Source organism: Stenella coeruleoalba (assembly GCF_951394435.1).
Source record: "Stenella coeruleoalba genome assembly, chromosome: 10".
Taxonomy (NCBI): Eukaryota; Metazoa; Chordata; class Mammalia; order Artiodactyla; family Delphinidae; genus Stenella; species Stenella coeruleoalba.
In genome coordinates this window covers 83,798,449-83,823,475 of record NC_137156.1, presented here as the reverse complement: position 1 = coordinate 83,823,475, position 25,027 = coordinate 83,798,449, and the positions used below count along the sequence as shown (strand labels likewise).

Genomic DNA, 25,027 nt, shown 5'->3' with positions numbered 1-25,027 from the left:
CATTATACACTAGTTTTCTCCAATTAAGTGTATTTAATCAAGATTTTAATTACAAAGAAGTCTTTGAAGCCACGGGAGCCTGGCACAGGCAGCCCCATTAGCCCCGCCTCCTCCCCGCCTTCCCCGTCCCTCTTTGTCGTCCCCGCCCCTTCTCCGGCCCCGACCCCGTCGCCGGCCCCCGCCTCCTTTGCCGGCCCCGCCTTCTCCCTCCCGGCCTCGCCCCGCCCCTTCGCTCCTCCCGCCGTGGGGGTTCCTGGGAAGAGGCGGAGAACAATATGGCGGATGGCGAGGAACCGTAAGTACCCGGGTTCTGCAGGCGCCCCGGGCCGGGCTGGGTTGGGTTGTGAGAGAGCGCGGCGGTGGGCGGTCGTCGCCTCCACCCGGGGTCCCCCCCACCCTCCGCCCCGTCCCCTCGCCCCTCATCCCCTCGCGGCGCCCAGTGTGTAGCGTGATGCTGACCCTTCTTTTATTCTCTCTTTCTTTTAGGGAGAAGAAAAGAAGGAGAATAGAGGAGCTGCTGGCTGAGAAGTTAGTGCTGCCGGGAGGCCGGGGCCCTCTCCGGGGACCCCCGCCTCCCCCCACCCCAGGCCTAGGGGACCAGCCGCAGCGGGCCCGGGGGGCTGGGAGGGGGGCACCCGGAGCGCAGGCTGCGCCGCCTCATCCCCCGAGCCCCGCCCGCAGCCCCAGGGGCCCGGCGGGCCCTCCTGGTCTCTGTCTCGGGCGGGCGCCGGGCCCGAGTAGCGCGCACAGATCCCGCGCTGGCCCGCCGGGGTCTTGACTTAAAGGTCTTGCGGACGGACCCTTGCGACCCCCTCTTCCTCCATCCCAAATTGTCAGAGCAGTGACCTTGTGAGAAGGGAATCTTACTAAAACACATGAAACGGACACTAGGCCGTTTTGGGCCTTTCGTAAACACTGAGACAATAGTATTAATTGCAAACTTTTTATGAGAACTTTATGTCAGGTATTGTACTAAGCACTTCAATCATTTGTGCAAAATCATTGGCTCTTAAAGGAGAGTGTTGACTCCAAAGAGCTTATTTTCTCCGTTAATTACACACCTTATTTCATATCAGATGCTTAGTTTTGTGCAGGTGAGACAGGTTTAAACGAAGTGTTTTCCACCCTGGGCAACACCACATATTTTTTCTTCCTCCTTATGTGGGAGGGGAAGAAAGTACTCTTGCAGTGGGCGTGGTGAGTTAGTATTAATTTCTGGGCCAATTCCCAGTAGCAGGGCCTTAGAGTCTTTAGGTATCTTCCTCAGAAAGTTGAATTTCAATTGCAAGAGGACTTGGAACAAGTTTAATTTCACATTTCTTTCCACCTTTCATTTCCTCTCCACTTTAAAATGACAGCCACAATTTGAATATTTACTATATACCAAGTATTGTACTAAGGCGTCTATGTGGATTATCGCTTTATCCTCATTCTGACCTTAAGAAGTAGGTACAAACAAGCTACAGATGAGGTTTATGACTGTTAAGTAATCTGCTCAAGGTCACAATGCTATTAATTGTGGAACCAAACCCAGCTGTGACATCAAAACCTATGGTCTTTATTGCTAGGCAATACATGGTCCCTTTTGTAAAAATTGGATATACTAATATGTTTGAAGGTAGAAATTGTGGGATTATAGGAAATTTGAAAAATTAAAAATAATCACAATGAAACATGATCTTGCAATGAGTAGAAAATACATGTATTTTGTTAGAGGAGTCCCTCGTTACTCAATTGTATGTTCTAAAAGATTTCTAGATGGTAATGCCCATCTGTGGCATAATTATAACCTAAAACATTCTTTGTGTTTAGTGGCAACAGAAACCACTTCATAGTCCTAAGAGCTTCTTTTTTGAAAATTAGGACCTCTCAGAGAAAAATGTTTTAAAGTTCCTCTCATGAAAAATAATCTTCAAGTCTCACCTTTCAGACTTGGAAAGGACACATGAATTGTGTTAGATGTCAAGCATTAGGATTCTGGAAGTGGAGGGCTTTTATGGATTTTGTTTTTCCTTGTAGGTTATATTTCCTGTTCCAAGTGTGTTCATAGAACAGATTGGGCAGTTTGCAGTGATCTTTAGTAAATTCCAAATGTTTAGAAAGCCCATTTCTCACTGATTGACCAGTATCCCAAGTTTGATCTTAGGTTGTTTTAGGAACCCAGAAACATGTCGACTGACTTATTTCCTCAAACATGTGCAGTTCTTACCTTTAAATAAACTGTATAATAGCAAGAAAAGACAGTAAAAGCATAAGCATAACCACATGGAATATTACCCTTTTTATTTGAGCAGGTCTGGTGTCGTTACCTTTTCATTTGGGGAAACCATAATAGTTGTAGGTGTGGCTTTTTCATACTGATCTTTGCAGCTGAATTTACTGTGTTCTGTGCAGAATGGCTGTTGATGGTGGGTGTGGGGACACTGGAGACTGGGAAGGTCGCTGGAACCATGTAAAGAAGTTCCTCGAGCGATCTGGACCCTTCACACACCCTGATTTCGAACCGAGCACTGAAGTGAGAAACGTTTATTTTTAAATAACTCCTCTAATAGTTTTATGTTTCAAAGGCAATAAAATGCTTCCTTTTTAATTTACTCTTATAATAAAAATACTAATAAAATTGTGTAAGTTATCTTGAAATACTAAATGGAATATTTGCAACTGATTTTATTTGAATGACTAATATTTGAGTTGTTTTCACATTTCTCATGTAACATGTTGAAAATTTTCAAGAGTAAAATGACTTCATAACCTCATTTAAAATTCTAAGTTATACTTCACTTAAAATTCCAGTTTAAAATTAATTTTGAGACACATCTTTTTAGCCCTGCTATGAGAAATTTAATTTTCACAGGAATATAGATGTGCTTGTTTAAATTTTGAAGTTTATTTGAAATGAGCATCTTTGCTTAGAATTGAATATAATTAATTGCATGTTAAAAAGTATAAAAAATATGTGACTTCTGTATAATAGAGGAATAGAATTTGGAACTGGTAGTGTCTGACCTAAAGCAAATGTTAGTTAGAAACAACTTGTTTTTTATTACAAGGTAGGAAATATTCCTTTACAGTAAATTTTACAGTAAAATTTTATGTCCTTTTGTATTGATGAAGAGATGTTTTGAAATAGAAGTATTGTGCTGCTCCTAAAATTAAGGTTCAGACTCTTGGGTTTGACTCGGTGTCTTATCTGAATAACTCTTCTTTCCTTGAATCTTGGACAGAATTGACAGTATTTTCCATTTCTTTGGATAATCCAACATATTTTCTTGTGCTTCTAAAAATTTTTTTTTAGCCTAATAATTTAAGATACTTCTGTTAAGTGGTTGTTTCTGCTGATAGGCAATATTCTGAGAGCTTTGTCTGTTTTTCTTCCTGTCATCTCATGTTTTGTAAGTTTAACCCACTGTATTCAAAAGCAGCTATTATTGTTCTTGCCTTTTTTTTTTTTTTTTTTTTTTTTTGCGGTACGCGGGTCTCTCACTGTTGTGGCCTCTCCTGTTGTGGAGCACAGGCTCCGGACGCGCAGGCTCAGCGGCCATGGCTCACGGGCCCAGCCGCTCCGCGGCATGTGGGATCTTCCCGGACCGGGGCAGGAAACCGTGTCCCCTGCATCTGCAGGCAGACCCTCAACCACTGCGCCACCAGGGAAGCCCTTGCCTTATGTTTTTTAAAGACCTCTAAACACCTTATGCAGTGCTTGATCTTCAGTTCTTACAATTTTTACACTTTTCTATTTGTAAGAAGTCAGTTAAATGAGTTTGATGCTTTCCATCCCTTTCAAAGTTAAAAAAAAAAAGACTACTCTTAACTAGGCTTAGTTTTTCTTGTTAGAAATACCGTTTTAATTTCATACAATAAAAGTCAGTTTAAAAACATTAAAGTTGGAACTCTGAAATCGTTAGGGTTATAGAATTTCTGGTTCTACCTTGTTCATAAATTTAATATAATTTACTAACTACAGAGGCTGTTCTTTATCGTCAGTTGCATTTTTCATGGAAACCTCAGAAGCTATTTTATGGTTTGTTGCTTTATTGATGCTACTTAAGGTTTTTATCAACTAGATTTTAATACGCCTTTTCGTTCTTTACAGTCTCTCCAGTTTTTGTTAGATACGTGTAAAGTTCTAGTCATTGGAGCTGGCGGCTTAGGATGTGAGCTCCTGAAAAATCTGGTAATACAACTATATAATATGAAGTTTTTTCTTTATGATAATTAAACCTTTTTCCTTTTCTGTCATTTCTTTGTTATGATTGTTAACCGTTTCTCCTGAGCCTTTGTTAGATAAGTTTAGCAGGTCAAATTCCAGATAGTAATTAAAACAATCACGTAACTTAACTTTTTAAGCCCTGAAGTCCTCGGCTATAAAGTTGTTGATAGAAATTCTTACTTCTCTTTTCTTCTCTGCTTTTTATCCAACAAATCTTTGTGCTTCCTCTTGCAGAGAGCTCATTAATTCAGTGAAGTAAATAACAAAACTGGTAACTCATATTTAACATATAATTTCAAAGAATTTATTATTTCTTTTGTCCCTCAAAATAACCCACTTAGGTGGATAGGACACTGTCTCGTTTTATATAGAGGGGAGACACAGGTTCAGGGATGTTAAATGACAAGTTTTTTCTGGATTATGGTGATGTACCTGGAATCCAATCCAGGCCGTCAGTTCTTAGGTGTTTCACTGAACCATTAGGTCATTACATGATCTAATCATATAGTAACTTTTTTAAGACCATATGGTAGTATACCCATAAAATTTGGGGGAGCTAAGCCTTTTTTTTGGTCAGTCTGTTTTAAATGACTGTTGTCTTAAGAGACGGTACTATTTAGTGAAGCTGTTTCTGTATACTGGTTGGAAATACATACTTTGTGACTTAATTAGTTTCACTGACTTTTAAAAATTAATTAATTTATTCTTTATTTTTGGCAGCATTGGGTCTCCGTTACTGTGCGCGGGCTTTCTCTAGTTGCGGCGAGCGGGGGCTACTCTTTGTTGCGGTGTGCGGGCTTCTCATAGCAGTGGCTTCTCTTGTTGCAGAGCACAGGCTCTAGGCATGCGGGATTCAGTAGTTTTGGTGCGTGGGCTCAGTAGTTGTGGCTTGCGTGCTCTAGAATGCAGTCTCAGTAGTTGTGGCACACTGGCTTAGTTGCTCTGCGGCATGTGGGATCTTCCCGGACCAGAGCTTAAACCGCTGTCCCCTGCGTTGGCAGGCGGATTCTTAACCACTGCGTCACCAGGGAAGTTCCATTTCATTGACCTCTGATAACTACAGTAGTAGCTCTTTATAAGACTTTTATCAGTTTATTTAGCAAAAATGGATAAGGGAAGAATTGATGTGCAGCTGTTGTATGCCAGCCTCATGGTTAGTATGTGGGAAAGTGGAAATGCTAGAGTAGGCTTCTTGGAAAATGAAGCAGATAACAGCCAGATGAAGGACCTAAAAAGTCAGCCTTGGGAGCAAAGTTTAAATATAAACAGCCACATTAATTTTGCTAGGAAACACTAACATCGCTCCTAGTGAGACTGCAAAAACTTAATACGCTTCATGGTAGTCGGCTATGCTGGGTTCTGTGGGCATTGTAAGCCATCACGATCTGTGTCCTTAATTTGAAATATCATTGGGAAGACAAGTCTCTCACAAAATAAACAGCAGCATGTATGATATACTCTGTGATAGGGTGCCAAAATGACAGTACCTTATCAGACATAAACACCCTTGCAGCATGAGAACCAAAGGATTTATGGAGGATGGGCAGTGGTTTTGTATGCACAAATCCCCTAAATAGTTAACTTTTTCCAAAGCTGTTATTTGCAAATGTGATAGATACCAATTTTAAATGTAAAGTAATTGGAGATTAGATCTGAGGAGTAGTCATCCAGCAACTTTAGGAGTGGCCTTGTTATTTACTGCATTGTAATAACCTCTTACTCCAAAAAAGAAGAAAACTAAGCGTTTTCGGTTTTACCACTTGTTACTTTGCTTGTTTCACACATAAGTACAAAAGAGATATACATACATGTTTTTTCAATTGATTGTAAGCCCCCAAAGGCTCATTCTAAAAAAAAGGGTATAACATTAATATTATTGATTGAGCAAATATTTATTCAGCCTCTTTCTCTGTATACCAGGTACTGTTTTAGATGCTACAGTTACAGCATCAAACAAGACAGGTGTTTGTATTTGTGGGGCTTATGTTTTAATGGAAGGGAAAAGACAAGTAAACTTTGTAGTATGTCGGATGGTAATAAATGCTATGGAGAAAGGAAGGATGGAAGATATCAATATATAGCCTGGCGGGAAGGGAAAGGGTTCACAAAAAGGTGCTACTTGAGCAAAAAGGTGAGCAAGAACATTCTAGGCAGAGGGAATATCAGGTGCAAAAGCTGTGAAGTGGGAGCATAACTGTTTATGTTCCAGGAGGGCAAGGAGGTCATTATAGCTAAAGCAGAAGTGAGGAACGAGGGGCATTTTCTAGGAGGATATCAGAGATAATGGGAGGGGCTTGGAGTATCCCAAAAGGCTTGAGGTGCTGCTGTAAGAAGTTTGCCTTTTACTCTGAGTCAGGAAGTCATTGGAGAGATTTAAGCAGATGAGTTGACTCGATCTGGCTTTAACTTGGCTCACTGTGGCTGATGTGTTGAGAACAGAGAAGGAAGCTGAGAGGCTGGTTAGAAGGTGCAGTCATCTAGGCAAGAGGTGAGAGTGACTTGGAACAGGATGGTAGTACTGCAGGTGGTGAGAGGTGGTCGGGTTATGGATATGTTTTGAAGATGGAGTCAGCAGGATTTGCTGATGGATTGGTGTGGGACATAAGAGAAGGAGAGGAGTCAAGGATGACATGATAAGGTTTTTGCCCTGAGCAACTGGAAAGATGGAGTTGGCATTCACTGAAGTGAGGGGGGCTGGGCAAAAAACAGATTTGCTGATTCTGGTGAGCAAGAATGATTGGCTTTGGTTCTGGAAACTGTAAAGTTTGAGATACCTGTTAGATGATGCTTTATGTTATGAGATTGTCTGAAATCACCAGAGCTAATAAGCGCAAGGGCACTCCAAATTCTGGCCAGTAAATTAGGAGTAAAATTCATGAGTGTGGTGAATGGGAAACCAATTTTTAAAAAGTGTTCATATTCTCATGAGTGGGGTGACCAGGTGAAGAACATGTTTTCAGGAGGGGAATTGATCCACACCCTGGCAAACACTTGAGATGGGTCATGTCAGAGAGACTGAGAGCTGGTCGTTGGAGGTGGCAACGTGGAGGTCACTGATGACCTGACAAGTGTGGTTTTCGGTGGAGTGATGGGAGTGAAAGCTTGTTTACAGCAAGTGCAAGAGTGGACTTTGAGAAAGAAAGTATGAACAACTCTTTTGAGAGTTTCTTGCTATAAAGAGGGGCAGAAAAATGGGGAAATTATTGCCAAGTGATTCAATTTGATTACATAAGTAAACTGACCAAGACCAGAAAAGCATAATCGATTATTGAGATCTATTTTTTTAATCTTTTGCTTCTGCTGGTAAATTTGAACAGTGGTTGTACTGTTAAAATATGTGGCATTATCACTGAAACACAAGAGTTCGTTGCTTTTCTCTAGCTGTTTGATTGCTTGCTCTTGACTCTACTTTTAAGATATTTCTTTTACATGTGCAGTGTATATACATATGTGTGTGTGTTTATAATATAATCTTATAGTCCTGAATGGCGGCATGCTTATGTAAACTAAGATAAAGCTTGTAGGAATTACTTTTAACAATATTCTGAAAAAGAGTAGCAAATACAGTTAAGTAGTAAGACTAGTAAAATTAAAATATCTAGCAGCAGCAACAGCAGGAAAGCAACAAACTTTACAGACGTGTTTATGGGATTATGAAACAACTATAGAAATTTTGAGTTATTCTGTTTTGGATATGGACTGTTTAAAACTGAGTAATTATACTTTTTTGACCTTTTACAAGAACCGTGAATTTTATATATCTTGTAAGACTCTTTAACCGTTGAAAACGATTGTGCAGAATTTATTATTGAGAATTTGTAGATTTAAGACCATTGAAAAGAAATTTTAAAATTTCAGATGTGAGGAAACTTCTGCTTAATTGGATTTTTTTTATTCCCACAGGCCTTGTCTGGTTTTAGACAGATTCATGTTATAGACATGGACACTATAGATGTTTCCAATCTAAATAGGCAATTTTTATTTAGGTAAGTTTTAATATCTTATTTTAAAATTGTGATAATCATTTGAACTTGAGTACACTGCAGTTTAATAATTTTAAAAACCACTGAGAGGATAACACTAATTTTATTAAGAAAATAACTACTCTCCCATCTTAGGTAAAATTTTGCAGCAAAATTTTGGGCATTCTGGTGAAAGAAGTTTTGTAAGCAAATATATGTTTTTGTTGTTTTTTAGGAAATCTACAAAAGGTGTATGTGATTTTGGGGTGATTGTGCCCTGAAGACAATGAGTGCAGCTCTTTTCTTTCTGTTGATTTCATAAGAGAACCATAACTATGTATTAGGCCCTCGTGAGATATAGTGGTGGGGACTTACGAGCCAAGATTTGAGTGGTGACTCTGGGGCAATGAAGTTGTGACAGAGTTTGAACTTTTTATAGAAGGTGAAAGAAAATGGTGAGTTAAGGAGAGGAAACCCAGGAGCAAGTGAAATGGAACAAAGAGGGATAATTACCTTAGGCATACATGACATAGAGAAGGTAATCTAAGAGCAGCTTGTTTGAAGTGACTTTAAAAACTGGAAGTAGGCCTTATATGCAGATATGAGGAAAAGTTCATTAATAAATTTTAGTATGTAGCATTTAGGGGCTTGAATGGCTTAGATAAATGTATCTATTTGTTAATCAAAGAATTATAGATACAGAGAGATAAGGACTTTTTTCTCTCTCTCTGATGCTTATAGAGTACTGACAGAAAGCACTCAAATAGTTCTAGGTATGCAGGATGAGGTTAGGTTAGCAGAAAAGATAAAATTAAGTTTGTGGAAAATCTTAAAGAGATTGAAGGGTGGGTTAAACTAAGTCAGGTTAATAAAGTATTGTAATTGTGTGAACCCTACATTTAACTTTTAAGGTTTTCATTTGTTTGTTTTTTTAAACCTCGAAATTTCTCTTCTCTTGATAGAAAAAGTTTGTGGGCCCTTTCCAGTCTGACAAATTTTTAGTGTATGACTGCTCTAAAAAAGACACGACTGATTGGGAGATTGGGATTGACATATATACACTAATATGTATAAAATGGATACCTAATAAGAACCTGCTGTATAAAAAAATAAATAAAATAAAATTCAAAAGAAAAAGGAAAAAAAATGGCACTACCAAATTGATTGGTTATTGATAATAGGCCATGCCCTTTAATTTTGGGCTGAAATAATAATTGAAGATCATAATGACAGTTAACATTTGTGGAGTGCTTAGGATATATTAAGTACTTTCTAAGCTCTTTATCTATAGTACCTCTTTTAATCTCAGAGCAAACCCCAGGGTAGGTACTTGTTTTCCAGGTTAGGTAATTAGGCCACAGTGTCCTGCAAGGATGATGTATATAAAAGGCCATTTTGCTCAAAGTGCAGTTTTTAGGTGGAGCAATCTAATCCCCTAATTCTGGAATGATAAAGTTGCAGCTCCCACAGAAACCATCTAGGAGTTCTTTTATTTGGGATCTATTATGAAAGCACATACAATGCACAACCTAAAAGATTCTTGAAACTCTATTTTATCATCTTTACATACCTAAACAGCTCTGTCCAGAGTAGTTGAATGCAGTACTGAAATCAAGGTGCTTGACTTATGCTAGAGCCTCTTCTATTGCAAGTTAGGACAAAGTCAGAATAAAACTCTCATCAGAAAAAAAAAAACTCTTATCAGAAGTTTTGAGTCAAAAAAGCATACTGCTGTATTAGGAGAAAATTGACCTGGTAAAGCATTTTTTTTTTAATTCCAATTTTAAATAAAATATGATTTTATTAGGCACATTGATTTTTTAATATTCATTTATTTTTAAAGTGTTTATTCTGTGCTTAGTAGGAAGGAGTACAAAGAGGTAAGAATATGGTAACTTTCTTCCAGTTGTTCATAGTCTAGTATGATAGACCTATGTATATAACCAAAAATACGTTGTGAAAAAGTAGTAATGAAGAACTTGTTATGTATACATGAGGGAGTGATTTGTTTCTGTGAGGAGAATGTGGAAATATTAGGGAAGAAAATACCATTTGTACTGAGGTTAGAAGAGAGAATTCCTGTCCTTTCCTGTCTGTAGCTATGGTTATTATCTAGGAGTGACCTTTTGAGGTCTTTTAAGTTTTACCTTCTTGAAAATATTGGTAACGTTTGCAATTTTAGATAATGCCTTTCGAATTATTCCTTCAAAAACATGGTTATGGCTTCTTATGGGGCACAAAAGTTACTACTTAATCAGCACACATGGGAAGATAAGTGAACGTTCTTGCATCCCTAGGACCTCTCGAATTTATTTCAGCCAAGACCTGCATAGTAACACCTTGAAGTTCTGGGGTTTTGGGCAAATACTTGGAAATCTCTGGATCTGGGATAATTTTTTGCATTGGGAAACACAACAGTGAGAAGTGGCTAGGAAACATGCTGTTATTATGCTTTACCTTAAAAAAAAAAGCACTGTTTATATTTTTACTTAAATACTTAATTAGACTTGTCAATACTTGTAAATACTTAATTTGGAATATCAACAAGGGTTGACATTTAGTGTTGAATGACTAATTTTTCATCAGAAATACTTAGGTAAAAATATTCCTCTAAATAGCCTCCAAATAAACTCACCGTGGATATTTTTATGTGTGAAAGTAGATTATATAGATAATCTAGATTTATATCATGAATGATAATTTAAATATAATTTTTCCTGTAGGCCTAAAGATGTTGGAAGACCTAAGGCTGAAGTTGCTGCAGAATTTCTAAATGACAGAGTTCCTAATTGCAATGTAGTTCCGTATCCTTTTGACAAATAAATTACTTAATACGTAACTTTTTGAAGCTTTTTATTATTATTATTATCATTATACAGGAGATGTTTAACATAGAGAATATAGATAAGCAAAAGGAAAATAAGCAGCAGCAGTAAGCTTATTACTGTGATACCTGCTGGTAACACTTAGTTTAATGTCCTACCAATCTTTTCTTTTTAAGGTTATATAAATTTTATAAATGTAGCCAGTGCCATCATTTATTTTGCCTTATTGCCCTTAATTTCAGTTTCAGTTGCATATCTCCTCTACTAGACTCTGAGTTCGTAGGTTGGATCCCATTAATCTTTTTTTTAAATAACTATTTATTTGATTTTATTATTTATTTTTGGCCGCATTGGGTCTTCGTTGCTGCGCGTGGGCTTTCTCTAGTTGTGAGCGGGGGGCCACTCCTCGCCGTGGTGCGCTGGCTTCTCATTGCGGTGGCCTCTCCCATTGCAGAGCACGGGCTCTAGGCTCGTGGGCTTCAGTAGTTGTGGCTCACGCGCTGTAGAGCACAGGCTCGGCGGTTGTGGCACATGGGCCCAGCTGCTCTGCAGCACGTGGGATCTTCCCGGACCAGGGCTCGAACCTGTGTCCCCTGCATCAGCAGGCGGATTCTTAACCACTGCATCACCAGGGAAGCCCCCCATTAATCTTCGTGTCGCCTTACCATAGCAGGCAAAGTAAAGAGTCAGTATATTATTAGTTAAATGGAAGGTGTGTCAGAGTAAATATATTTTTATAAGAAATATATTTTAAAAAAGGACTGTTCACACTTTGTTGATTCCCATACCTTTAGATCCAGGGAACTTTTAGTATTTTTTTAATTATTATTTTAATTATTTTTTTTTTTGCGGTGCGCGGGCCTCTCACAGTTGTGGCCTCTCCCGTCGCGGAGCACAGGCTCCGGACGCGCAGGCTCAGCGGCCATGGCTCACGGGCCCAGCAGCTCCGCGGCATGTGGGATCTTCCCGGAGCGGGGCATGAACCCGTGTTCCCTGCATCGGCCTGCGGACTCTCAACCACTGCGCCACCAGGGAAGCCCGGAACTTTTAGTATTTTATAGAAATTTAGGAAATGGGATTTGTTATGTTGGAAATACCACAGGATACAAAAATCAACATACAAAAATCAATTGTATTTCTCTGTACTAGCAGTGAACACATGGAAAGTGAAATTTAAAATACAGTGCCATCTACAACCACTCAAAAAAAGGAGAAATACTTAGGTGTAAACTTAACAAAATAAGTATGGGTCTTGTATGCTGAATACTGCAAAATGCTAATGAAAGAAATCAAAGGAGATCTAAATAATGGAAAGATACTCTGTGTTCAGGAATTGGATGCTTCAGCATACTAAAGATGTCACTTCTCCCCAGATTTGTATACAAGTTTAACATAATTTCTATCAAAATTCCTGCAATTTTTTTGTTTCTCCAGATGGAATTATTCTAAAATTCATAGAGAAGGGCTAAGGAACACCTAAGATAATACTGAGAAAGAATAAAGTCGGAGGAATCACTAGCCAATTTCAAGAGTTATTATATAACTACAATAATCAAGAGTGTGTAGTATTGCCAGAGAGATTGGCACAGATCAACGGAACAGAATAGAGAAACCAGAAATAGCCATGTGCTAATATGGCCGATTTATACTCCACAAAGGTGCAAAAACAATTCACTGGAGGAAGGATAATCTCTTCGCTAAATTCTGGTGGCAAAAAAATGAATCTCAAACATCAAAATTACAAAAATAAACTCAAAATGGATCATAGATTTAAGTATAAAATGTAAAACTGCAGAACTTTGGAAGATAATGTAGGAGAAAAATCTTTGGGACGTAGGGCTTGATGAAGAGTCCTTAGACCACATTAAAACATGATCCATAAAAGAAAAAAAGTGGTAAATTGAATGTCATCAAAATTAAGAACTTTTACTCTGAAGGATCTTGTTAAGAGGATGAACAGATAAACTACACACTGGGAAATACTTAGGAAGTAGTTATCTGACGAAGGACTCATCAAGAATATATAAAGAACTTTCATAACTCAAAAGTAAAAAATAAACAGTGCAAATAGAAAATGGACAAAAAATATGAAGAGATATTTTGCTAAAAAAGATAACAAAAAGCACATGAAATATGTTCAGTATCACTGGCTATAAGAAATCCAAATTATGATCACAATGAGATATTACTACACACCTATTAGGGTAGCTGAAATGAAAAATAATAATAAATGCGGCAAAGATACAGAAAAACTGGATTACTTGTACATTGCTGGTGGGAAATATAAAATGGTATAGCCGTCTGGAAAATAGTTTGGCTATTTCTTAAAAATTTGAATATGTACTTTACATACGACTCAACACTTTCATTCCTGGGCATTTACCCTAGAGAAATGAGTACTATGTCTACATAAAAACTTGTTCTCAGATGTTCATAGCAGCTATATTTGCAGTAGCCAAAAACTGGTAACAACCCAAACATCTGTCAGTAGGTGAATTGTTAAACTGTGGTACAGTTAATACCGTATATACAATACACAATTATTGTACTCAGTACAATAATACTGAGCAGTAAAAGAACTAACTAATGAAATACAACTTGGTTGGATATCAAGAGCATTATGCTGAATGAAAAATGCCAATCTTAAAACACCATATATTGTATGTTTGCATTTTTATAGCCTTCTTCAAATGACAAAATTATGGAGATGGAGAACAAATTAGTGATTGCCAGGGATTAGGCGTGGTGGAAGGGATAGGTGTGACTATAAAGGGGTAGCAGGACGGAGATATTTTTGGTGATGGTATAGTTGTTTATCTTAATTGTGGTGGCTACACATATCTACATGTGTTTAAATGACAGAACTTTACACACACGTTGTACCTGTGTTACATTTGTGGTTTTGATATTGTACTATAGTTATATACGATGTTACTGTTGGGGGAAACTAGGTGAAAGAAATATGGGACACCTGTGTACTATCTTTGCAAAAATAAAAAGTTTAAAACTGCAAATTCAGGTCCATATAGGGAGAAAGAGGGGGGGAAAAAGTGTGCACACTCTTTGTCTACCCCCATTATTAAGATCTGGGAAACTTTAGGTATTTTGTAGAAATCCAGGAGGTGGGATTTCTTGGTTTGGCTCCTGCGTCTCCAATTTTTGTTCTTCCAGTGTTTGATTCTCTTTTGACCTTTTCTAGCTTTTCTAGCTGCAGCTTATGCCTCTTGTTTGCCTGGCATTCAAAAGGAATAGAGGTCTGAGTGGGTGAAGGCTAGAATTGAATGTATTTTTTATAACTTTATTTGTAGGCCAGAATAAAAAAATCTAGGGCAAACATATGTATTGTCCCTCTTTTCTCCATTTTGCTTTCTAAAATATGTAATGCATGATTTGTTTTAGGGGAGTGTAATTTATATGTTACTAAATAAATTTGCTTCATTTGAAAAATTAAAAAATTTTTTTTAGCATATATATGCTGTTCAGATGTTAACTACTGTGATTCACACCCACAGCCAATTTTGAATGGGGTTCCCTTGGCACCCACCAGGCTGGGGAAGCCTGCAGATATGGTGTGGGTTGGGTAAAAAGAGAGTCTTGGAAAACTGAGTTAAATGAGGAAGAAAATTCATCTCTCCCCGTCTCCAAGGGAAAAAAACCAATAACAAATCATTAGCACCTGAAAAAGCTATTGGAAACATGTTTTCTAAAAATTAGCTTTGCAGTAACTTTTTTTTTAATTGACCATATCTGACATACAACACTGTATAAACTTAAGGTGTACAATGTGTTAATTTGTGCAGTAAATTAACTTCTAAAATCCCCTTTCTAAATGGGAACTATAATGTGCCTGTTCCCTTCACTAAACAAATGTTTATTGCCTCTCTGCTTGGTGCTGGTGGTTGAAGGTACACATTCTGTTTTCCCAGGGCTTATGGTTTTATATAAGAACTGAAGCAGAGCAGAAAGTGTAACAGAGACACAGTTATAATGATATGGAGGTTTGGAGATGAGAGAAACTACTCTATGTGGTTACGGCAGAGTAGTGTTTAGAAAAAAGGTTTTTCATGGGGTGGGATTGTGTTCATTTTGTCAGATTCCTTGAATTCCCCTGCTTTGAACACTGATGACTTATGTCTTGTTTTAAATATACATTTATAATTTGATCCTTATGGAATTGTTGAATTCATTTTGCAAGTTAAAAATTTAGCAGCTTAAGTTCCTTTACTTATGTTCAGACATTTCAACAAGATTCAGGATTTTAACGACACTTTCTATCGACGTAAGTTTTCCACTTGAAATTAAATTCTCACTAAATTCTTATTATTTTTTAGTTGCTGTCTGTTTGAAGATTGCTAGCTATTTGAAGCCTGCTTCTTTATTTGCTTTCATTTCTTGGTGTTGGCTTTTCAGGAATGTTGTTGACTGAAAAGAGAATGGCACTGTTTTAATTCTTAGTTGGCACCATTAGGTGCATTTTTATCTGCTCTCTTGAGTAAGGATTACTCAAGGAGTAGAAGCTGTGTGTGTTTGTTTTATAATGAAAAATGGTTTTTTGTTTGTTTCTTAGAAATTGTGACTTATTTCGTGCAGCAGCATTTTAAAAAACTTAACTTGCATTTTTTTTCTCGTAGAATTTCATATAATTGTATGTGGACTGGATTCTGTCATAGCCAGAAGATGGATAAATGGCATGCTGGTAAAGACTTAGTGTTTTTACAGTTCTCTGAAGTTCTTCTTGCTGCTCTTAACGTACTAAAAATGAGACTTTTGTGTCATATTTTTGAAAAATCAGAGTTTATTCAATTTTCAGTAATAGGTGTAGTTCACTGTTTATTGCCAGTCATTAATTTTCAGGTGAGGATGTAAATTGCTACTAATGTAATCCCTTGGTTTGTTATATTATTACTCAATAATGTGATTGATTTACAGAATTACTAGATAGCATTTCCCTTTTTTTGAATTCTTATCCCCCTCTCCTTATAAGCCCTTCAAATAATTTTCCTAGATATCTCTTCTAAATTATGAAGATGGTGTATTAGATCCAAGCTCCATTGTCCCTTTGATAGATGGGGGGACAGAAGGTTTTAAAGGAAATGCCCGGGTGATTCTGCCTGGAATGACTGCTTGTGTTGAATGCACACTGGAACTGTACCCACCACAGGTAATCACAAAAGCACCCACATCTGTTTTATAGTATCTTGGGGTAGAATAAGGATTGAATTATTAAGACTAGTCAATATTTAGGATTCTTTAAAAAATTTATTTACTTTTAGCTGCATTTGGTCTTTGTTGCTGCGTGTGGGCTTTCTCTAGTTGTTCTGAGTGGGGGCTACTCTTCGTGCGGTGCATGGGCTTCTCAGTGTGGTGGCTTCTCTTGTTGAGGAGCACGGGCTCTAGGTGCGCAGGCTTCAGTAGTTGTGGCACGTGGGCTCAGTAGTTGTGGCTCGTGGGCTCTAGAGCACAGGCTCAGTAGTTGCGGCGCACGGGCTTAGTTGCTCTGCGGCACGTGGGATCTTCCCAGACCAGGGCTCGAGCCCGTGTCCTCTGCATTGGAAGGTGGATTCTTAACCACTGTGCCACCAGGGAAGCCCTAGGATTTTTAATTAGGGATAACCATATTTTAAAAATCATGCTAAGAAGAAAGATTATAAAATATGAAATTTTGCTCTGAGGAAAGATATAATATAGACTGAATATCATCATTTTGATACTGTTCTCATAACTCATTTGTATTATTTTTTTATTTGGAGAGTAGAGATCAAGAGATCAATTACAAAGTTATATGTTGGGATAGAGCTGTAATCTATTTTCTTTGGTCTTTGCCTGTATTGTTTCAGGGAGCTAAAGATACCAGGGATAAGAATGATATTTCTAAAGATGGGGCTCTTTAATTTACATACCCACTTTAAAAGGCATTTAGAATTTTGATTTATAAATATAAATAACTTTATTAGTATCTACTTGGAATTGATTTAACTGTGAATTTATTTTTATTTTGGCTAATTTTATATCTTCAGATATGAGTATTAGGTAAACATAATAGAGTACTCATATTTGAGAATTTATTCAGCCCTTCCTTCTAACAAAGCTTAAATTTATATACTTTGTAAATATGTTCTAACATATTTACATGTTCTAACAAAGCTTAAATTTATATACTTTGTAAATATAGGGCAAACCTATTTTTTTAGGCAGATCAACTTAAGTGAAGTGACTCAGATCCTCTGTGTTAGTTTCAGAAGCATTCTTAATGATATAAAATGTTTTCTTTCTGTAAGGCTAGGATGGCTAGGATGAATTATAAGAAAGTGTTACAAACTAGATCATAACTAGAAGCTACATTTTAAAGTAATTTCTTGTTTAAAATCCACTAAAAAAGGCAAACTGTGGTTTTAGGTTAATTTTCCTATGTGCACCATTGCATCGATGCCCAGGCTACCAGAACACTGTATTGAATATGTAAGGATATTGCAGTGGCCTAAGGAGCAGCCTTTTGGAGGTAATAAACCTAATTTCATAATCTAGAATTACATAAAATGTTTGTCTATATTATTTATTTGGATAATTATATTAAAAATAAGTTGATTTATGTTTACATGTTTCTGTCTTCCCTTCCTTTTTTTCTCCTCTGACAGAAGGGGTTCCATTAGACGGCGATGATCCTGATCATATTCAGTGGATTTTCCAAAAATCCCTGGAGAGAGCATCACAATATAACATTAGGGGTATTACGTATAGACTCACTCAAGGTAAGTTAGTGAATGGTCGTATATTATGATCTTAGGATGATCCCTTTTTCAGGAGGTGGGATGCCTTGGGGGAAATAATTGATGTGATTTCAGATAGTACTATCCATTTGGGATTCAGTAAAGGTGCCCCAAATTTGGTAGGAGGGAACTGAGTTTACTAGAATCCATACTACTTCTTAACTAGAAGGAATTTAATAAAATTATTGAATCTTATTTACTTAGGGTTGGAAGAGGCCCTAAGTCGTCCAGGTCGAGCCATTTATTCACTTCATCTTTTGCTGAAGAGCAATTTATCCCTTCCTGGGGCAGTCTATTTCACATTTGGACAGTGTTGTTAAGACAATTCTTCTGTACATTGAGCAGAAATCTCCATCTCTAGTGTGGTCTGAGTATTGTCCCAGAGTATGCCACATATACATTTAATTCTCTTTTAAGTAATAGCCCTTAACGTATTGAACCCTCCAAATCATTATCACTCCCATCAACCTTCCTAGTTCCTTTAACCCTTTGACAAGTTTCATGGCTCAAGTTCCCATCATGTTTTTTTCTAACCATATTTTAGTCATCCATACTTCTCTTAACTATCCAGGTGAGAATGCAGTGCTCTAGGATGGGTCGTATGATAAACTTCTGATCATTGATGCAATCTTAGAGGAGAGCAGACTTTTTTAGTTTTTGTTGTTGTTTACATTGATGCTCTACTTTTGATTCTTTCAGGTTACTGCCTGTTAAAAGCTGGAAGTTTTCTCCACATATACAATTGCTAAGCCACATCTCCCTATTACAGATTTGGCAGTTATGGGGGGTGGTAGTTTTTTCTTTTATACTCAAGTATAGGTCCTTATAAGTTTATTCTTAAATTCAACTGGCTTTTCTCTCTATATATGTATATTCTTTTATGCCTTCCAACTTGTGTATTTTTAGCTTCATATCACTTGTTGTTTTGATAATCATATCCTTTATCTCTTTTCCAAATAATTAATTAAAAATTTTAACAAGACTAAACTAGCTGAGAACAGACATCTGAATCATACTTCTGGTCAGGCCCTTTTAGATTTATCTCCTTCTGTTGATCATAGCTTCTTGAGTACCTCACGTTTCTTTGTCTTGTTCACAAGGATGTCATGAAAGGCCTTTCCAGATGCTCTCCAGAAGCCTATCCTCCACATTTCCTTGGGTTGCAAAGCTGGTCACAGTAACTAAGTCCTGTGACTTGTCTCAATGAACAATTATAATGCTCAGTTTTAGTGATCACTGTTTCCTAATGTAGATACTCTCAGTTCACCCTTCCTAGAATTTTGTCCAAGATCATCAAGTTCACCAGAAAGAGCTTTGTGTTTGTGAAAATATGCCATTTCTCTCCTGTGATTATTTCCTTACGTTTACTAATGTTCTGGTTTGTCATTTGAAAATTCCATTCTTATACACTCCTTGTTGCTCTTATACACTCCTTGTTCCCCTCCTCTGACCTGCTTTGATCCCAAGCCTGATCCCACCTTAGAGCTTTAATACTCCTGATCCTAACACCTGGAATGCTCTTCCTTGGATTCCCCTTAGGGTTGGCTGCTTATCCCTCAGGTATGAACTGCACCATTTCCTGATCATTCAACTGAAAATGACTTGTAAGCCATTCGCTATTTTACCTTTTCATAATTGCTCAGAACTAATGGTAGCCTTGTTTTTCTATGCGAAGAATATTTCATACTTAACACTCTAATACATCCCTGTTCTGGGGGCCTTTGCCCTTGGTGTTTACTCTACAGAATTGCTCTTTCCCCAGGTCATTGCATGGCTGGGTCTTTCTCATGGTTTAGATTTCAGCCCACATTATCACCTCCCCAAGGAGGTCTTCCCTGACCATCCAGTCTAATGGACTCCTCCATCACTGTAAGAGCAGATAATTTTTTTTTTACTGCTCCTCTGTTCAACACCTAGAACAGTGTCTGGCATATAGTGTACATTTATTTGCTAACTGTTTGAATTAAAAAATGAATTCTCTTTGTCCTGATCAGGAACTATATAAACTCATTTCAATATGTAGTCTCAATTATCCTTCCATACCTTTTAGCAAGGCTTGGCGTGTACTTCTCAGCCTGAGGATGGAGGGCCTTGACAGGGAGTACAGAAGCCAAATTGGAAGTGAAGTCCAGATTTTTTGAAAAGGGGTGGGGGACAGGGGCGTATCTTTATCATTTTCACATTGCTTTTATTGGACAGCGTCTCTTCAACTCCTCCCTGTTTGTGACTACCTGTTCCTCCTTCTAGTATGTCCTGCTCTATGTGTTTCACTGGAGAGCTTCCAGTAATCATGAGGTTAGCTCCTCCCTATTTCTTCTTTCAGAATTAACTTTTTAAAACAGCTTTCCAAACTTAACTGCCTTCCTTCCGCGCCTTCTTAGATATTTCCCTTTTTTTGAAGTTTTTAAAACCTGCCTACACCTGAAGTCTTGGGAACACATCTTTCAGGGCTGTCTCACACTCTAAGATAATATGGCTACTTTTCTCTGAATTTTTGCTTTTCTAAAATGAACAGTACAAATATAGTTACAGAATGTTTATTTTGTACTTAAAAAAATGGTTTAAGGTGGGGCTTTGTTCATTCCTAATTTGTGGATACTGATATGAAAAAAGTGGGGTAGAAATAGAGAACTACGTTTAATATTTTGTGTAGTCCATATTGTAGAGTGAAACAAAATGATTAGGCACAGTTTTTGTTTGTTTTAAATTTTTGTGAATAGAACAGCTAAAACTATTAGATGAGGAAAAATTAGGTAACTGTTATTCTCCTACTTTATTTTACTCAAAGCTTACTGAGTATAGTATAGTATATTGTATCGGTTAAAGTTATGCACTTTAGGGCAGAGCTGGGTTCATATACCACCCCTATCACTTATGAGGTGTATAGCTGTGGATGTTGTTAATTTCTCTCAACCTCATTTTCCTTATTTTAAAAATCAGAGTGATAAGACTAACATGATGTTATGAAAATTCCGTAATATTTTATTTAATCTTCATACTGCTCCTGGAACAAAATAAACACTCTAATTTTTAGCAGTTATTAATATATTATTGTCTCATCTTTATATGAAACAGTGTGAAGAATTTACTATTCTTTCCTCCTGTAACTTGCTTAAGATTCTGAACGTGACAGAAAATAATGTGAATGTGAAAGAAGGTTGTTTCATTGTTAAGCTTAAGTCTATTTTCTGACCTGAAAGCCCGAAAAATCAAGTTATGGAAAATGATATTAAATCATCATATTGTCTAATTTAAGATACCTACTTTTTAAAAGAAATGACCACATTTTAATCAGTATATTTTTTCAGGGGTAGTAAAACGAATCATTCCTGCAGTAGCTTCCACAAATGCAGTCATTGCAGGTGAGGAAAAATGGCCACTACTTAATTTTGTTTTCTTTCCTTCAGGTTTTGATTCAATACCTAAATTGATATTTCTTCAGCTACTTGATCTCAGAAAACTGGTGTTCTGGGAATTTGATTATCTTCTTGGGTGGATGGTGGTATAATCAAGCTGCCCCCAAAACCACAAAACAAGCTATTGGACCCTTTATATATTTTTCTTACATTATATCATAGATAAAGTGCTCTGTAATAAGGGGACATTTTAGTGCCATTTCTTTGTAATCAGTGTAACAGGCTGCACAGTAATCTGAAGAAGAGGGAGAAAAACATGAGGTGGTACTCTATCATTTGGAGTATATAAAACAAATATAAAATGTTACTTTCTCAGTTTTTACAAATAAGAGTGTTTATGTATGTATTTTTCTATCTACTTACTTTGTAATCAATAACCTTGTAAATTTATCTGTACTGATTTATAACTGACTTTTTAAAAACTTCTAATTTTAAATGTCTAATTTTCATTGAGTTAAAGCACCTTTATTTTCTCTCCACTGTAGCTGTGTGTGCCACTGAGGTTTTTAAAATAGCCACAAGGTAATGGATTTCATTTTTAATATATTTGTAAATCTGTGTTTTGATCTGGCTCAATTACATAAGAATGAACATTTTTTCATTACAGTGCATATATTCCCCTTAATAATTACTTGGTATTCAATGATGTAGATGGACTGTACACGTACACATTTGAAGCAGAGAGAAAGGTTAGTAATAGTATACTAATGAAAACTTTTTTTTTTTTTTTTTTTTTTTGCGATACGCGGGCCTCTCACTGTTGTGGCCTCTCCTGTTGCGGAGCACAGGCTCCGGACGTGCAGGCTCAGTGGCCATGGCTCACGGGCATAGCCGCTTCACGGCGTGTGGGATCTTCCCGGACTGGGGCACAAACCCGTGTCCCCTGCATCGGCAGGCGGACTCTCAACCACTGCGCCGCCAGGGAAGCCCGTGAAAACTTTTTTGATCATGCATATTTTTATTTTTATTTATTTATTTATTATTTTAAAAAATTTATTTATCTTTGGCTGTGTTGGGTCTTCACTGCTGTGCGCGGGCCTTCTCTAGTTGCCACAAGCGGGAGGTACTCTTTGTTGCGGTGTGTGGGCCTCTCATTGCGCTGGCTTCTCTTGTTGCAGAGCACAGGTTCTAGGCACGTGGGCTTCAGTAGTTGTGGCGCGTGGGCTCAGTAGTTGTGGCTCACGGGCTCTAGAGCGCACGCTCAGTAGTTGTGGCGCACGGGCTTAGTTGCTCCGCTCCGTGACATGTGAGACTTCCCGGACGAGGGCTCAAAACCATGTCCCCTGCATTGGCAGGCGGGTTCTTAACCACTGTGCCACCAGGGAAGTTCCTGATTTTTAAATATTAATTACTGGCTGGAAATGTGAATGAAATTGCCCACACCCTTTCTAAGTATTTTCTAACTTCCAGAACCCTACTTACTGATATATCTTTTGTAATACTGTATCCTGAGATAAATACTGTATAGCAAAATAATTTAGGAAAAATGGCCCTTTAGGAAAAGCAGGTTTTAAAACATAAAAATTTGTTCATAGGGAATATGCATGATTATTAAAACAACTTGATTTTCGTTTCCTCATTATAAAGAGACTGTTATTGGTACATGTGCCACTGTGATTTGTGTGTTATTTTATATCTAGGAAAACTGCCCAGCTTGTAGCCAGCTTCCTCAAAACATTCAGTTTTCTCCATCAGCTAAACTGCAGGAGGTTTTGGATTATCTAACCAATAGTGCTTCTCTGTAAGTGTTCAAGACTTTTGTTATGTTGTAGAAGAATTTTTGTGACTTTAAAGCTTTAAAAACTAGGATTGTTTTTTAAAAAGTGATCTTTGACTTTGTTTTCCTTATAATTTAGGCAGATGAAATCTCCAGCTATCACAGCCACATTAGAGGGAAAAAATAGAACACTTTACTTACAGGTGAGCAGTGTTCAGTTTTTATTTTTTTCCACAAAATTATATTAAAAGTTTAATTTCACTTAATGTGCTTTACATTATTGTTTTTTAGTCAGTAACCTCTATTGAAGAACGAACAAGGCCAAATCTCTCCAAGACATTGAAAGGTATTTTAAATGAGTATATTTACTAATACTAATCAATTTCTTCTTTTTCTTTTCCAGTAAAAGTAATAAATGCCTCTTCTAGATTTACTTTTAATGCTTTTAAATGGTGCTACCATCCTACTTATATCTTTAGCAACATTAATAGAGTTTATTGCTCTTTTAGTAGAATATTAAAAAATCTCTAGGAAATCACATATAATACTACCTTGATTAAATAAAGAGAACTGGATTTTGATCTTTATCTAGCCCAGGATTCTTTATAGTTTGTATATGTGTGTATTACCTATTTTGTTGAGTTTTTTTGCTTCGGTTAATTGTATATTTTTTCTTTTAGAATTGGGACTCGTTGATGGGCAAGAACTGGCAGTTGCTGATGTCACTACACCACAGACTGTACTGTTCAAACTTCATTTTACTTCTTAAGGAAAGGAAATCTGCACATAATAGAAAACTCATGAAAATATTATACTTCTTGGATGCTAAGAAATTTAATAGATGTCATTTTTAGCATTAGTGTTGCTGGAATTTGATTTTTTTTTTTTATAATGAGCCACTGTTTTTTAACTTTGTAACTTTCCCTTGAAGACAGAATTTCGGGGTTGGTGCTTGTCAGCATTTTCATTAGTAATATGGAAAATGGTGCCTGGAGAGAGAGACTATGAGCAAATGTATTGCTTCTTTTAGAGGAGGAGGCAAACGCCCTCTTGTATATGAATTTTGTTATGGTCAAAGAATGCATTCTTCAGTTTTCATTTGAGCACCCACATATACAAAATATGTCCCTTTTAAAAAATAAGAAAATTAAGTTTTAAATAACATTAAATACTACAGCCTGACGTCTAGAGCATATTGAACATAGCCTACTTCTTGCTTGATCTAATATTCACTTAATTGTGGCTGTCCAAATGAATACTATTGCAAAAGTTATCTTGTCCGTAATAATTTGTAAATGGTGTTATAGCTGAATACCTGTGCATGGAAATGGGAAGTATTTTCGTGTGTTTACTTGCAGTGCCATAGAGGCCAGTATGCCCAACATTAAAGCCAAGACATGGATGTTAAAAGAGTTTAATGTTTAAACAGTTATCACTGATGCTTTCACACTATTTATTAATAAAATCATATATTGTCTATTTTTCTCACTGAAATTTTTTAAAGTATACTAAGGATAGTAAGTAGTTCTGTAGTAAGGTAGAAATAATTTTTAAATATGTAGCAGATTTACTAATAGGAAAATTTTATGGTACTTGAATTAATATTTTAGCCACAATAAGTATCTACTGATTTAATTTTCTCTAACATAATAAGGTAATGAAATGGAATGACTCTATTTTTATATTAACGCCTCTTAAAATGCTTTTTCCCCCTCCTAAAGGACTAAGGCTTAAAACAAAATTAAGCATAAATACTGAAAATGAGTTTTAGTATCTTAGTGTGGGAACATGTCGTACATGTTCTCTGTTTTTGACTTGGATGGCAGTTTTCTATTTAAAAGCTTTATGATTACATGTCAGTGGGTTAAATTTTCATTTATTTTTATTTCTAGCTCTATATTGACAAATAATTTTTCGTTATAAAATCATATGGCATAAATGTATATGCTTTCCTTAAAAGTTACAGATTCAGTTTACAGGTGCTATATACAGGTGCTACAATAATTCTCAAAGTAGCCTTGTGAGAAGGTGATAATATCTTCATCTGAGAGCTGAATAGTTTTAGAAAGTTTAGGTCATTTACCTCAAGCTGTCCAATTAGAAGTCTTGGAACAGGGAGGGATTCCAAGC

General features: G+C 37.0%; 1 protein-coding gene across 3 annotated transcripts; it reads left to right on the top strand.

Moving 5' to 3' along the window:
* Positions 1 to 253: 253 nt before the first annotated feature.
* Positions 254 to 24,755, top strand: UBA3 (ubiquitin like modifier activating enzyme 3). Of its 3 annotated transcripts, XM_079935480.1 has the most exons (18): positions 254 to 295; positions 487 to 528; positions 2,395 to 2,515; positions 4,094 to 4,174; positions 8,114 to 8,196; positions 10,896 to 10,976; positions 15,233 to 15,276; positions 15,629 to 15,693; positions 16,003 to 16,158; positions 17,394 to 17,496; positions 17,633 to 17,746; positions 21,073 to 21,126; positions 21,666 to 21,702; positions 21,788 to 21,869; positions 22,821 to 22,921; positions 23,037 to 23,100; positions 23,189 to 23,243; positions 23,578 to 24,755. In XM_079935480.1, exons 1-18 carry the CDS (start codon positions 276 to 278, stop codon positions 23,664 to 23,666), a joined length of 1,392 nt encoding a protein of 463 aa, XP_079791606.1. In that variant the 5' UTR covers positions 254 to 275; the 3' UTR covers positions 23,667 to 24,755. The 3 variants fall into 3 exon arrangements, with proteins under 3 accessions (XP_079791606.1, XP_079791608.1, XP_079791607.1); XM_079935481.1 differs by lacking the exon at positions 487 to 528 and having other exon boundaries at positions 273 to 295; XM_079935482.1 differs by lacking the exons at positions 10,896 to 10,976; positions 15,233 to 15,276 and having other exon boundaries at positions 16,064 to 16,158.
* Positions 24,756 to 25,027: the final 272 nt, after the last annotated feature.